Source organism: Nymphalis io, chromosome 1 (genome assembly GCF_905147045.1).
Source record: "Nymphalis io chromosome 1, ilAglIoxx1.1, whole genome shotgun sequence".
NCBI classification, from domain to species: domain Eukaryota; kingdom Metazoa; phylum Arthropoda; class Insecta; order Lepidoptera; family Nymphalidae; genus Nymphalis; species Nymphalis io.
The window spans coordinates 12,391,116-12,407,005 of record NC_065888.1 but is presented as its reverse complement, the minus strand read 5'-3'; the positions used below and the strand labels follow the sequence as shown (position 1 = coordinate 12,407,005).

Sequence of the window (15,890 nt, the reverse complement as noted above, 5' to 3'; positions counted from 1 at the left end):
AAACATTTATAAAAATGTATTTATAAACAAACTAAACCGTAAATATGAGTATGAAAAATTAAAAATAATTATATGATTTATAATCAGTCATAGATAAGTCATTGATAAGCAAGTGGGCCACCTTATGGTAAATAGTCATTAACGCCTATAGACATTGGTAATGTAAAAAATATTAACCACCCCTTGCATCGCCAATATGCTACCAACTTGGGAACTGGGGAAATATGGTGAATAAGTACCCAACAATACTAAGCATTGCTGCTTTGCAATAAAACATATGATGAGAGGGTACGTGAAGTAACGGGCTTGTACAATGGCCTATCACAAAGTAAAATTATTGATCCTTTCATTGATCACCACGACCACTAATGAGACCTTAGAAATTTTATTATTTTTGCGAAATATAATTTAATTATTATTTTCCACAAAGACACTGCGTCTTTAAATATTAATGTTAAATATTAGCTTTAAACTTATTACACTGCCCTGCTTCACTATGACTTATGTAGGACTTATATATTATTGATTATAAATCACTAGTTTATGCATACAGTTTCACATGTGAGGGTGGGGTAACGTTTTAGATATTCCGTCTTTCTCCGTATCCGTGACAACATGTACTTATATAAAATTTCATGACGATTGGTTGAGTAGATAAAACGAGAAACATAAACAAACAAACCCACTTTCGTATTTACGATATCAGTAAGGATAATTAAGCCAACATTAATTAATTAATTATTAATATAGGTAATGCAATTGGTGTTTGTAGTAAGTATTTCAATATAATTATAGTTTCAGCTTTTGAGATCTTGTATTTTTTTTAAAAAGGAGTTTAATACTTTTTAGATAGCCACACTAAACAGCGGAAGTGACTATGACCCTTTCCTTCCAGCCGAAAGAAAAACCATTTCTCGTCCATTCTGTTGGAGTCTTTCTCGGATAATACACGCTATCCGTGGTGAGTGTCAGAAGAATTTAGTGAAGTGATAAATCCCCAAGTGCAAATAGTATTCTCTTACAATAAAAATTGTGTTAGTATTAAGATACATTTTGAATTCATAACCCTCGTTATTTTAAAGTTTATGTAGTTTCCTTTATTATGGTGTAATTCTAAAACATAGTTTTCTTTGTGTCTCAATAGAAATATGTTATAGTTATAACATTTAAACTATTAGTATTCAATTGTTTCTTTATTAGTCTGTAATTGATTTCATTCCTTCTTTAAAATAACACTTGCTTACGCGTCATATTATGTCGATACCGACCGGCACATGTTACCACGTGGTTGTGATATATCTTTCCAACTTTTCATAATATGCTTACTTAAGTTTTAATAATTTTTAAATCAACGTCTATCTGAATTTGCTCCTTTATTCGTTGATTTACATATTTTATCCCCTTAATGGCCGACATCCATTGTGAAGTGTCAAGATAGGGCGAGGCGACCATGCGGCCGCCATATTGCCGGTCGCATATAATACCCGTGCATGAGGCTATGACCTTGTAGTAGTGCATCGCAAATCCGTGTTTTCGTTGTCAAATCAATAAGTCTAATCTTGTGTAATTTCTTTCTTTTTAGACTAACCAAAAATGGGCAAGGAAAAGATTCACATTAACATCGTCGTTATTGGACACGTAGACTCCGGCAAGTCCACCACTACCGGTCACTTGATTTACAAATGCGGTGGTATCGACAAACGTACCATCGAGAAGTTCGAGAAGGAAGCCCAGGAAATGGGTAAGGGTTCCTTCAAGTATGCCTGGGTGTTGGACAAACTGAAGGCTGAGCGTGAACGTGGTATCACCATCGATATTGCTCTGTGGAAGTTCGAGACCGCCAAATACTACGTCACCATCATCGACGCTCCCGGTCACAGAGATTTCATCAAGAACATGATCACCGGAACTTCACAAGCCGATTGCGCTGTGCTCATCGTCGCCGCCGGTACTGGTGAGTTTGAAGCTGGTATCTCCAAGAACGGTCAAACCCGTGAGCACGCTCTCCTCGCCTTCACACTTGGTGTCAAGCAGCTGATTGTGGGTGTTAACAAAATGGACTCCACTGAGCCCCCATACAATGAAGCCCGTTTCGAGGAAATCAAGAAAGAAGTATCCTCTTACATCAAAAAGATTGGTTACAACCCAGCTGCCGTCGCTTTCGTACCCATTTCTGGCTGGCACGGAGACAACATGCTGGAGGCATCCACCAAGATGCCCTGGTTCAAGGGATGGCAAGTGGAGCGTAAAGAAGGCAAAGCTGAAGGTAAATGCCTTATTGAGGCTTTGGATGCCATCCTTCCTCCAGCTCGTCCCACAGACAAAGCCCTGCGTCTTCCCTTGCAGGATGTTTACAAAATCGGTGGTATTGGTACAGTGCCAGTAGGCAGAGTTGAAACTGGTGTCCTCAAACCCGGTACTATTGTTGTTTTCGCTCCCGCCAACATCACTACTGAAGTAAAGTCCGTGGAGATGCACCACGAAGCCCTCCAAGAGGCTGTGCCCGGAGACAATGTTGGTTTTAACGTCAAGAACGTATCTGTTAAGGAATTGCGTCGTGGGTATGTCGCTGGTGACTCAAAGAACAACCCACCTAAGGGAGCTGCTGACTTCACCGCACAAGTCATTGTGCTCAACCACCCTGGTCAAATCTCCAATGGCTACACACCCGTACTTGATTGCCACACAGCTCACATTGCCTGCAAGTTCGCTGAAATTAAAGAAAAGGTTGACCGTCGTTCTGGTAAATCCACTGAAGATAACCCTAAATCCATCAAATCTGGTGATGCAGCCATCGTAAACCTCGTACCTTCGAAACCCCTCTGTGTGGAGGCCTTCCAGGAATTCCCACCTCTAGGTCGTTTTGCTGTACGTGACATGAGGCAGACGGTTGCTGTTGGAGTCATCAAGGCTGTCAACTTCAAGGAAGCTGGTGGTGGTAAAGTCACCAAGGCTGCTGAGAAGGCCACTAAGGGCAAAAAGTAGCTAGCGCTGTTAACAGCTCAATTCTTTATTCAACTGCGATACTTCATTCACCGAAAGGTGTTCAGAAGGAAAAAAGGCTACAAACTCATTCCTTTTCTATATTTTTTACAAGGCTTATACTGTAACATTATTTTATAATTTATAAGGTTATACATATATCTGAACTATTTTGTTACAACAACTAAAATGTAAATTCATAGAATAAAGGTAGCCTCCAGTAATAAATTAATTTGTTTTATTCAACCCATCAGATATTACAAAATGTTAAATTGGTTAATCTTGCTGATCAAAAAGTTATCAAATTATCTTTTAAAAATATATATTGACAGGGGTAACACGTGTTATATAGTAACAAATAAAAGATAACATTTGAGTTATGTTTCATTTTTAATCTGAATAATTTAACTGCCAATACACGTTACTTTCTCTTAATAAAGCACATTAGGTACTTTCAAAGCAAGAGTCCAATATGAATGAAAAATATTTTTTCTGACAAAGCCATTATAAAACGAGTAAAAATTACTTGTTCGATTATTTAGTTTTCGGTCAATTTACAGCTTGCTTGTACTCAAAAGAATAAAATCGTTTTATGAATGAATGGAAAAATAGAAATAATAAAACTATTTAATTTTAGCTAGCAGCTTTTATACAGCTTGTTCACAATTTTATTTACAATTTTAAAATTTCAATATCTCAAAAGTTTGTCTGGATATATACCATCAATGGATTTAAATTAGTCAAATCATTTAAAAATATATGTGGCATGGTGTAGCATTTAAGAACAACAGTTTTATCGGTCAGATATTTTTTATTCGGTTGTCAGTTATCTAAAATAAACAGTATAATTCATCCATTCGCATCAGAAAACGCTAGTATTGTAGTAAAATAGACTACAGTTTCTTATTTGAACTATATGAACAGTTGTCCAGCGGTATGCTGTTACTTATATTAAATTAGTTATAGTTTATAATGACAAACATATGGTAACATTAAATACTTTATTTGGATCCATTTAAGTTTTACAAACACTACAAAGTGAAACTATACACAGAACACAAAATTACATAAGTATATTAAACTTTTGTTATTAAGTTTAGTAATCATTAAGGAACTTTTTATTTATTCAGTAGCATTTCTTAAATTTTCTTCTTGTTCTATTAACGTATTAGCCCAGTCTTCTGCTCGAAGGTGTCTCTGTTTTCTAAGATAAGGTGATAAATACAATTTGTGTCCTACAGCCAACATAGAGGTTATTGATATAGCCATCAACATTTTCACAATTGGGCTGGACGAAGCAACCCAGGTTCTTAGCATACCCATTTTATTGATTTAAAGGATTTTCCGTGTCGCTCTTAATTTCTTTTTTCTTCCTTGGAAAAAGCTCATCAAATAATGGTCGCCAAATATAAAAACCACTAAAGACACCCAGAACAGTTACCAATACAATTTGACCTTTAGATATCCCCCGCGGTCTATATATCTTCATATTTTGTTTTATTTCTCAAATTTTAATAAATAGTTTTTAATATTGTGAATTTGTATTTTCATTTTAAAACTCTAACCTCAAAATGTATTAGGGATGAGCTTTGTACTTGACTCGATGATCACAAGTATCGATTCAGATATACATAATACTCGAACTATCAATTCACGATTTTTCATCCGTTCAAAAATTTCAAAAAATTATCGCTTCGGTTCGTCTTCAATAATTTCTTTTACGCCAGAAATAATAAATAGACTTGCAAAATAGAAAATGCAAAACAAATGTTCTCTTAACCTGGTTAATATTTTTAATTATTAGTATTTACTATTTGGGATGGAATTCAGTATAATATGATTATTTTGTATTTACAGCATTAAAACATCGATTCAAACTCGTTTTTTTTTGCAATCAATGAAATAATCAAATAATACCAAAGGTAAATAATTTAATATTGCTTTTGCAAAAATCAAATTGGAATGATTAATTGGTTTTCAAATCGAAAATAATGATAATTGAAATCACTTTTTATACAAATTATATGACAAACTGAAGTCTGAACTGACAAATGTTAATGTTTAAGTTCCAACTTCCATGCCAGTTTGCCATGTGTTTATTGTTTATCATTTGTAATTCTTTTTAGGCTTAAAAATGAAAGTAATACGAAGAACTCAACCTAATATATTGATTACCGGTTAGTATAGTCTTTATATTGCAATAAACTATTTCATTTAAAATGTGACATCTTATAATAACTACCTATAATAATAATAGGTGCTTTATTTTATTTTAGGTACTCCGGGTGTCGGCAAATCTACAATTTCCCGTCTACTCTCGGAGAAAGCAAAGTTTTCATGGAGAGAAGTATCTAAGCTTGCTGAAGAGTACAATTGCTTAGATGAGTATGATCCAGATTACCAATGCCCATTTCTGAATGAAGATAAGGTAATTATAAAACTTTTGTGCTTTAGCTAAAATTACAATAAGATTTTTATTACTTATTAACATTTCTTTTTAATCATATTTACATTGTTTTAATTTTTAAGTTCCTATACATATTATTACAAAAGTATTTTGTTACTTTATTTATAGTTGTTAGACATAATGGAAGGTATGATGGCAAAAGGAGGTAACATTGTTGACTATCATGGCTGTGAGTTCTTTCCGGAGAGATGGTTTGATGGAGTCTTTGTCATAAGAACAAATAACACTGCACTGTATGATAGATTATCAGCTAGGTAAATATCAGGTTCAATAGTAAGTTAGTTATTCAGTTTGTTGCTTGTTTCACACAGAAAAATACCCAAGCATTAAAACCTTTATGTGATGAACTTTTGCTTTGGACAAAAGTGTCAATTTTAATTAGAATCTGTGAAGTGTAATGACAGTTTGATATTCGTAAAAGTAAGTTTGATTTTGTTTTAATGTGCAGTTGGCTGCTGCTTCTGTTGGTCAAAGATTCCTAATGTTTTGTTTTTAGTTTGCAATTATTTTGGTATTGAATCATCTATTCTATTTTTAAATTTTGTCTTTAATTAATTTTCTCTATAATCATTACTTATTTGTAAACTTGCCCATTAATTAGAGGTTAAAAATTAGAATATTAGTAACACTAACAAGTCCTATTTTATAATGTTGTTTGTATTCTATTTGCTTAAAAAATACATAATTTTTTAGAGGTTACACTGGAAAAAAATTAGAAGATAATATACAATGTGAAATATTTGAGACATTGCTGGAAGAGGCACAGTCATCATACAAATCAGAGATTGTTCAACAACTACAAAATAACACTGAAGATCAGTTGCATTCCAATGTTAATACAATTGTCGAGTGGATAGAGAGATGGAAAGAGGAAAATATATAATGAAAGATTTTATTATAATTATTTTTTAAATCTTATAATATAATGAGCATAGGCATGCTTTAACCAGTGGATAGAACATGAGGATCTAATCAGATTCCTTTTAGTAAATATTTCCATTCTACTTCCACTTAAGTATTTTGCAATATCATAGCTCTACAACAGTGAACAAATTCATAAAAATAAAAATGCATATTGCATCAATTTTACATTTCTTGGATAATGACTCTTAAGAACTGTTCTTCTACACAAATAAAGACAGTTCACAAATGCAAATGAAAAATTAAATTATAATTTTAATCTGTAGCTTGCTATGTTTTCTTTAATTCTCGCAAAGACCAGCGTGACAATATGCAGATGTCCTTGTATGGACATTTTTAATTTTATAGAATATCAAGGCGGACGAGCATATGGGCCACCTGATCGTAAGCGGTCACTGACACCCATAGGCATTGGCATTGTAAGAAATGTTAACCATCACTTACATCACTAATGCACCACCAACCTTGGGAACTAAGATGGTATGTCCCTTGTGCCTGTAATTAAACTGGCTCATTCACCCTTCAAACCGGAACACAATAATACCAAGTACTGCTGTTTTGCGGTAGAATATCTGATGAGTGGGTAGTACCTACCTAGATGAGCTTGCACAAAACTACCACCAGTACTCCTTAGTTTGCTCATTGCCTGACTAAGCACAGAGCACTACTATATGAATATTAAAATTAATATTGCATCATAGACATGATATACTAAATATTTGTGTATTTAAATTAATTAAAACAATAATAAAAATATTTTTTAAATATCCACAATGTATGACATGAAAAAGGCTTAAATGAAAAATGTACTTAAAAAGTTTTATCTTTTTTTTTGTTAAAGAATACAAATTTCTAGATGAGCTTGACGGTAAAAGCATAAATACACTGTTATAATTATTCACCCATAACATAAATGATAATGAAGCCTTGCTCCTGTACAATCTCATGCAAGATTTTTAAAAAATCATCAATTTTCTAGATTTTTAACTACCTTTTTTGTGTTGTCAATATGAAATCTATATGAACTTCGAAATTGAGTGTCAACTTTCAGTAACTATGTCAGAGATATTATAGTGCAGGCTTTTGCGCACAAATACAAGTACGATTTTTTTTCTCTCACTCCTATAAGTCAGATCTGACAGCAAGCAGACACAGCCAGATAAAGATCAAGCGATGAACTAATTTTCTTTCCTGGGTACGGAAGTTTAACACTATCTTGTTGTTTTTAAGGTGGGAAGTATAAAATTTTCTAAGTATATTTTAAATAAAAGTTCTGAAACTGCATTTATAAAATAGCCACTATCAATCGATACTGCTGTCAGTGGTAGATTTATTAACAATAATAAAATGTTTTATTAATTTAGGTAATGCGAGCACATTTACTAGCTAATATTAAATATATTAATGTGCTATATCCGTAACAGCCTGTGAATGTCCCACTGCTGGGCTAAAGGCCTCCTCTCCTCTTTTTGAGGAGAAGGTTTGGAGCTTATTCCACCACGCTGCTCCAATGCGGGTTGGTGGAATACACATGTGGCAGAATTTCAGTGAAATTAGACACATGCAGGTTTCCTCACGATGTTTTCCTTCACCGTAAATCACGAGATGAATTATAATCACAAATTAAGCACATGAAAATTCAGTGGTGCTTGCCCGGGTTTGAACCCACGATCATCGGTTAAGATTCACGCGTTCTTACCACTAGGCCATCTCGGCTTGATACAGATACATCGGGGAATGTGCTATATACATAAACAAAATTTATGAACTCACTTTAAAAGGTATTTTACCAGCAAATATAATTAATGGAACAAACAATAAAACAACGAATTTTATAAATATTCCTAATTTATATTAATTTTCACTGACAAATAAGAAATGCGTAAAATTACTGTATTTCGAATAATATATAGAGGATTTATCTATGAAAATGCTACAAATACAGTTGACATAAAATATCCAGTCCATTAAAACTGCATGTTTTTTGCATTCAATTTTCATGGATAAATCCCAAATAATTGGTAAAAACTCACTCGTATAAAACGTTGGAATGACAAAAGTTAGTCCTTTACAAATTTTGATCATTTTTCATTTCTTGTAAACTACTCTTACTATAATCTTATACATGTATATTTAAATCAAATTTGCATAATTGAAAATTATCTTGCACGCAACATCCACTCATTCCATACAATCACAGATCTTTCATGGAAAGTTTACATCACAACATAAGTTTTACAACTCGTCCTTGACATTTCCTTTTCTGTCCCAGCCCTTGAGCTCATTGGATGCATTGTCGGCTACATATTTGATGAAGTCTTCAACAGCACGTCCTCCCTGTGATCATTGATAGAATTAACGTATATTTCATTGTATAAATTTTATATAATATTTACACATATTTGAGGATTAAAACAGAACTTACATTGTATCTGACAGGTTTCTTAGAGCTGTCCTTGGGTTTCCAGTAGATGGTTGGGAAACCAGATACATCATATAAAGACTTGGGCCAATCATTGGCAGTAGCGTCAATCTTGACAATATCAACAGGTTCGTCTTTCAACTGTAACAGAAATTAGCAGTAATTAGAAGCTAATCCTCATTACTGATTTTTGCATTTCTATTTAAATGATATTAAAATGACCGATTTATTTTTTCCTTCTTACATTAATTGTTTGTTTATTTATTTATAATTACCTATCTAGTAAAACAATTAGTAAATTTCATTTTTTATGTTACATTTTTCAAAATTCACCTTTACACCAAGTTCCTCCCACACCGGGGCAAGTTTCTGACAATGTCCACACCAGGGAGCGTAAAACTCAATAAGGGCATCTCTGTCGCTGTCTGTAATAAGTTCCTTAAAGTTCTTGCCGACTGCTACTTTAACTGGACCATCATTGCTTACAGGTACAGGTTCTGATTTGATGAAAGGCTCCAATTTACCATCAACTAGGTCTTTAGCAAAAGCCATAAGGTCTACAATGCTGTATGAAATAAAAGAAAAAAAGTATAAGAAAACTTTATAAACTGCGTAGGTACTGAATAATTTTAATAGATACCAAAAGACACAATAAACAGCTTTGACATTGAATTCATATAATTCTATGTGTGAATTGTAGATTCGTGAGACAATGGCTTATTTATTGTCTGCGACATTGTTATTAGAACTTTGGAAGTAAAATTAAAGTAGATATAAGTAGTGAAGTGGAATGGTGTTGTATTATTAATAGATTATAATTATTGATTAAGAACCCTTATTGCATAATATACTAGAGCTAAAATAAATAAGAAAATCGTATGGAATATGTAAATTCTAAGTTTTATCTTGACTACTTTGGTTCTGATATGGTACTTTAATCAATAAATTTTAAGTAAAACTATAGCAATAAATCTAAGAGGTGCAAAAAGGCAAAATCTCCCATATATACAGGATGTACAATTATCATAATTAATTACCTGAATTCGGCACTCATTACAAATTTGTTTCCATCGCTATCCTTGCCAGCTACAACGGGTTTGTCGCCCTTCGCAAAGTCGATGCCGTAATCATTGAGCTCATGCATGAAGTCGTCCTTATCGCTGATAGCGAAAGTCACTTCCGACATTTCCTTTGCAACCTGAGGTATAACATAGTAACAGTCTGATAAATAATGTACCGCTACTAAGCTAAGGCCCATTTCCTACTAATTAGGGGATAGTTTCTTATCCGCCACGCTGCTCCAATGCTAGTCGGTGGATACATTTGTGGTAGATTTTCATACTTACAAATATTTTCTTTCACCGCTGAACATACGATAAATAAAAAACATAAAATAAGCATATGAAAATTAAGTAATGCTTGCATGGGTTTGATCCCACAACTTTAACTTGAGATGCTCTTATCTATCTATATCGTAACGTAAATAGATTTTTTCCAATGATAAGGTAATTACAAACATAATATATCTATCACTACTACTTCAAGTTAAAGTGGCAAGCGGAGGAAACATTGAATTAAATACGTATTGCGCTAATGCCGGTTATATTGACCTCATTGTTGTAGCAAAACATATTATACGTAGTTCACATAGGTGTGGAAACGCCTACGTCAGTATTACTGTTTGTACGTCTTTAACTACATTTATTATATTTTAATAAATATGATATAAATGAAAAATCCTTTCACGTCTTAACTCATAAAATTTTGTATACCCGTTGTCAGTGGTACAGAAAAGAACACAGTGTACATAAACGCTTGCCCCCACACGTAGTATATACAAAGACTTTTACCGAATTGTAAGGACAAGTACAAAAAAATAAAATTAAGTTGGGTAGATTAATTTTTAACAATTTCAATTTATGAATATCTCTATATAAGAACATCAATTCAATCTTCTATAAATATACTAGAATCTAACGAAAGTATCAATTCTCAAATCTGTAAATTTTCAATACCTTAAGAACACGGTTCCTCCAGTAGTTGGTACCCTTGGCGTTCTTGACGTAATCAACATCGTAGTAGGCTACAACGAGCGGGTTGGTGAAATCTTGGATGTTTTCCTTTTGACGAATGCCGACCAAGCCATGGCTGTTGTAAAGAATACAAAGAAAAATTATATATATGTTTCAACGATATATTAAGGAAAAATGTTGCATCATAATTTTTAGAACCTGTTTTTATTGTCAACCTTGAATTATTAATTAATATGCTTTTAACAAAACTATTGCTAAAAAGCAGTATATTTTTCAAATAAACTAAATAAAACATTTAAAACGAGTAGTGCGAATCTTTGAAACAGTAGACATACACATCGGGGTTGTATTATTTTAACCCATGTTTTCCGGAACGTATAAATCTTATCTATTGCCCGGGATATAAGTTATCAAAATGACAAATTTAATTAAAATCTGTCAAGGGATTTCCGCGCGATACGTTCACACACACATTTGTTATAATAAGATTATTATGATATTTAATAAGGTTGTAATTTGAAAAGTTTGACTGCCTCGTTGGTCTAGTGGCTAGATATAACGGTCGCAGATCTCGAGGTCCTGGGTTCAAGCCCCAAGTCGGACCGATAAAAAGTTTTTGGAGTTTTCTTCAGAAGATTCTCAGTATCAGCCCGGAGTCCGGGAGTTGGAAGCGCGAAGTGTACACGCAAGAGCCTCGGAAAATAGGTAAAGCCATTGATTCTGATTCCTGAGTCTGAACTCTTTCCGGTCGTGTCGGATTGCCGTCCCATCGGATTGTGAGAGTGAGGGAATAGAGTGCATCTGTGTTTCCAGCTAATCTCTCTTGAAATTAGCCGTCGTGGCCGAAATCGGTGAGAAATACATCATCAATTTGAAAAACTCAATACAAATCTGGTACTTACTAATTTGCTTTGATGAAGCCCTTCAGAGACGGCTCGCCCTTGTATTCGACGAAGTCACTTTCGAATTTGTTGTGCAAGCGTTTGGGACGGTACAGAACAACATTATCCCTGGAGAATAGAAATACTACATTATTATTGATTAAGCATTTCAATTAAATGGTAACAATGCGAAGTTTTAATAATATTTCGTATTAACAAATTATCAAAAAACTTTGCCACGTAATTTTTTCAACTTAATATTAAATAAAATAAATCATATTGACTATTTCTGTTATCTTTTAACAATAAATCACTATCGATCTACGATAGTTAAATACTTCGCCAGACTATTAAAAGCAAGAATGTCAGTCACGAAACATGAAAATAATTTTCATATGAATAAAATAAAACGTATATTTGTAATAACAAAATTAGCATTCGCAAACTCGTTTTATGACGTGCATATTTTGTTTGAAAATTAGATAAGTACATTTATAAAATATAATATTTACGAAACATAATAATTTAAATTGAAAATGATGAAAATTAAATAGATTAATTTTATATAATTTTTTATACAATTTTGCTACACGTAAAATACTAGAAATCATAAATACGATAAAAAATCAAGAACATTCAAGCCTGAATGAATTTTTATTCGTGTGTGTCGCAACTTTTTTTTTTAATACAGATTGCGGTGAATATTATTGTAATCGAAGTATTTACGAATTAATTAAGTGAAAATTGCTGGCATTGCATTTAACAGGTGTTTTACTATTTATAGTTTTAATATTTCAGCAAGACAAAAAAATTAATAATATTGCAACTGCTTTAAAAACAATTTTTATTATTAAATAAAAATTTAATAATAAAAATTGTTAATATATATTTTTTATAAATAAAAAAAAATGGCGACGAGCATATGGAAATGTTAACCACTCCCCAATGTGCCACCTTGGGAACTAAGATGTTATGTCCCTTGTGCCTGTTATTACACTGGCCCTTCACACCGCAACAACAATACCAAGTATTGCTGATTTGCAGTAGAATATCTGATGAGTGGGTGGTACCTACTTGGTCAGCTTGCACAAAGCTTTAATGTTATTCCAATATACACAATACCTAATCATTTATTTCTGAAATCTGTTCCAGCTAAAGCAAGTCAAGGCAAATTATAATAAGTAAATCATATAGATACATATTCCCTTTAGCCGAATTGATAAACTTCTTCATTAAATCCTTCGTTTTTGAAGTATTTACAAAAGGTTTAACTTTATGATATATCATATAGTTTAGGTTTTAAGCTGGCGAAAACATTAAATATATTTTGGGATAATTTTATCTAACATTGATAGCATATCTCTATATGTTTTAATATGTTATAATGACAATGTAAAAAAAGGTTAAGGCTAGAGAAGATAAGATTTCTCAAATTTTCATAACTCATTAATGATTATTAGGTAACATGACATAATCATTTAATCAGTTTTTAAAAAGCTTAACATAGGCAACATTATTTTAAATAAATATAATAAAATCAAGCAACCATTTGTGGACTTAAGTGTTAAATAACGAAAGTGAAAAGTGGACATTTTATTTTTAATTGGTTTGTGTATTTACACAATGTTATACATTATGTTAACTTTAATTAATTCTCTACGACTTTGTAAACATTACATTTAATTGATTTATTACACCAGTTAAATAGTATCAAGCTAATTTACTAAAAGCTTGCTTAATATGTAAAAGGGTCAATAGTGACTGTTGATTTAATTCCAATGGGATTTTTTTTTTTAATTTAATTAAGTGAGTTATACTGTGTAAAAAGTTGTATGCAAAAATGTATAAGACTTTCACAAGGAAAAGTCAATGTGAATCGAAAAGATAAATATAATTAAAATGCAAATATTAATTAGTTTTAATTGTATTTATATCATACATATTAAAATGTATGGCAAAGTAGCACAACTAATGTGGGTTAAACCGCAGATATTTAGAGATATATATTATGCTATCAGTGCAAAGATATATTTAACAATATCTATTTGTCTTAGTATGAACCCTGAAGGGATTCAATGTCCAAAAAATTGATGTTTATTGTCATGTACATAAGAATATTACTAAAATTCTTTGTAAACAGACAAAATATTTATAAGCTGCTTCTTTTAACACATATTTAAATTTAAGTTAATTGTTGATATTCTAAACAATCTTAATTTAATATATTCAATAATTTAGAATTTAATTTTTGATGGTTTTATAGTATAAAAGTGGCAAGGTTGTTTGATTATGTTTTGACTAATTTTATCTAATGTTGACAATGATAGTTTAATTTAATATTCTAGATAAGTCTGTATCAATATGTTGTCATGACAACATGAAAAAATTTAAGTCAAGATAGGCTCCATATGCCTTACTTATATATATATATATATATTGTTTAGTGAATGATAGTGTTATATATGAGACATGATATAGTGTTTTATTAAAAAGTCAATAAGTAATGTTTATGAATAAGGCCATATGGGTGTAATATGCACATGTACATTTTTACTTGATTATGATAGTAAGCTTTTAATTAAGTATAGAAAATAAGCTAATATAACTTTATTTAATGTAGTAAGTAAAGGTAATATTGTGATTCTATTTATCATATAAAGTTTTAAAAATGTCAGTCAAAGCAGTCATAAAATTAAGATATAAGCTTACTTGTAACCAGTCTTTTCAAGAACTTCTTGTGCTGACGAGTGTGCAAAGAGGACTTCTTCCCTCATTTTATCGGCTGTCTTCAGAAATTCGCCCTTAAGATCGGTCTCCTTCTCAAAGAAACCAACAACCACAACTTCATCTTTAGCGATGATGTTTTCAAAGCTCTGAATGGTAAGCAGGTCCTTGGAGCTTGGGCCCACTTGAGCACGCATGTATTTGACAATGCCATCTGTGGAACACATCTAATTACTATGCATTAATCATAAAAACAAATATATATATATTAACAAAATTCATTCAATACATAAATATTATATATATAATATTTACTACAATACTTTTTAATATTAATATTATGATTCATTAATTATTTTTATTAACAAATATACACCATTTTTTATAAGTATAAAAATGTTGATTGATGGCTGATTGAGAAGATACCTTGCTCAGGATATCTTTTTTGACATTATTGTTCGTTGAACTTAAAAAGTTCAATGAACTTCAGTGACTAAGATAATAGGACATATCACTTACTAGATTCTCTGGGGCCATTGTAGTCCTGTGAAAGCTCTCCCTTTCTGAAAATTTTAAGTGTCGGATATCCGGACACGGAGAACTTTTCACAAGTACTCTTTCCGCCTTCTGTACAGTCTACTTTAGCCAGAGTAACCGGGGGATCATCGCTCTTTAGCACGCCGGCCGCATCAGCGTATTCGGGTTTTAAGCGCTTACAATGACCGCACCTTGTACGAAATATAAGTAAATTAGACGACAAAATAATATTTACTACGATGCAAGGATATTTTATTGTATAAATTCTTACCATGGTGCGTAAAACATGACGAGAGCGGTATCATGTTGAGCTATGGCGCTAGAGAAATCAGCGTCTGTGAGATCGAGTACATCTTCTTCGGCGGCTCTACATAAATAAATTACTCCTAAAAATAGGGCTATTTTAAGTGACCCTAACATTTTAAACCTTCACTGTTAGTTATTCGTGCCCAAATCTTCGACGCTCAAGTGCAACTATTAGCTAGTCAGAATGATGAGGACAAGGACCGGAATAATACACGTATATTGCCGAAGATGACATTACCCGGCACAGCGTTGGCCGTTTTTGATTGGCTTATTATAACTGCGTTCATTAATACTGTAATATTATTTACCGTTACATTTTCATTAAACACATGAATCCAAAAATATTTCTTTTTAATATGTAATACTTTTATTTAATTTAAAATGAAATATTATTGTTTCGATTGTAAATTTAATAATATAATATTTTTTTTTATAATAAATCGATAAAAGCAAAAACCGATACCATAGTATACCACGGTCAGCATTCAGAGTGTGCTTGCATTCACATAGCTTTGTTTGGCAGTTAGCTTTGCTGTCAAACGGAAAATGGCAGCGACGAGTGTTGTCGTTCTCGACAGAGGCAACAATACAACTTGTACCGTAAATCTTTTCGGTAA

The 15,890-nt window shown here is 32.3% G+C and overlaps 4 protein-coding genes across 5 annotated transcripts in view; 3 read left to right on the top strand and 1 right to left on the bottom strand.

The window, feature by feature from the left end:
- The first annotated feature begins 852 nt into the window (after nucleotides 1–852).
- LOC126772537 (elongation factor 1-alpha) lies at nucleotides 853–3,210 on the top strand. 2 transcript variants are annotated; one of them, XM_050492938.1, is made up of 2 exons: nucleotides 853–961; nucleotides 1,583–3,210. In XM_050492938.1, exon 2 carries the CDS (start codon nucleotides 1,594–1,596, stop codon nucleotides 2,983–2,985), a length of 1,392 nt encoding a protein of 463 aa, XP_050348895.1. In that variant the 5' UTR covers nucleotides 853–961; nucleotides 1,583–1,593; the 3' UTR covers nucleotides 2,986–3,210. The 2 variants fall into 2 exon arrangements, with proteins under 2 accessions (XP_050348895.1, XP_050348901.1); XM_050492944.1 differs by having other exon boundaries at nucleotides 927–1,034.
- A 1,791-nt stretch (nucleotides 3,211–5,001) lies between these two features.
- LOC126772682 (adenylate kinase isoenzyme 6 homolog) lies at nucleotides 5,002–6,635 on the top strand. The gene is made up of 4 exons (XM_050493138.1): nucleotides 5,002–5,159; nucleotides 5,259–5,410; nucleotides 5,558–5,703; nucleotides 6,143–6,635. Exons 1-4 carry the CDS (start codon nucleotides 5,117–5,119, stop codon nucleotides 6,330–6,332), a joined length of 531 nt encoding a protein of 176 aa, XP_050349095.1. The 5' UTR covers nucleotides 5,002–5,116; the 3' UTR covers nucleotides 6,333–6,635.
- Nucleotides 6,636–8,208: 1,573 nt separating this feature from the next.
- LOC126772507 (protein disulfide-isomerase A3) lies at nucleotides 8,209–15,502 on the bottom strand. The gene is made up of 9 exons (XM_050492908.1): nucleotides 15,239–15,502; nucleotides 14,950–15,158; nucleotides 14,416–14,644; nucleotides 11,728–11,835; nucleotides 10,808–10,940; nucleotides 9,830–9,990; nucleotides 9,126–9,357; nucleotides 8,796–8,933; nucleotides 8,209–8,707 (listed from the first exon to the last, which is right to left on the bottom strand). Exons 1-9 carry the CDS (start codon nucleotides 15,385–15,387, stop codon nucleotides 8,606–8,608), a joined length of 1,461 nt encoding a protein of 486 aa, XP_050348865.1. The 5' UTR covers nucleotides 15,388–15,502; the 3' UTR covers nucleotides 8,209–8,605.
- Nucleotides 15,503–15,800: 298 nt separating this feature from the next.
- The window catches only part of LOC126772664 (uncharacterized), a 30,597-nt gene continuing 30,507 nt past the window's right edge, over nucleotides 15,801–15,890 (top strand). Inside the window, exon 1 of the mRNA XM_050493098.1 lies at nucleotides 15,801–15,886. Coding sequence (XP_050349055.1) covers nucleotides 15,820–15,886 — 67 coding nt within the window. The 5' untranslated portion in view covers nucleotides 15,801–15,819. The remainder of the gene's footprint in view (nucleotides 15,887–15,890) is intronic.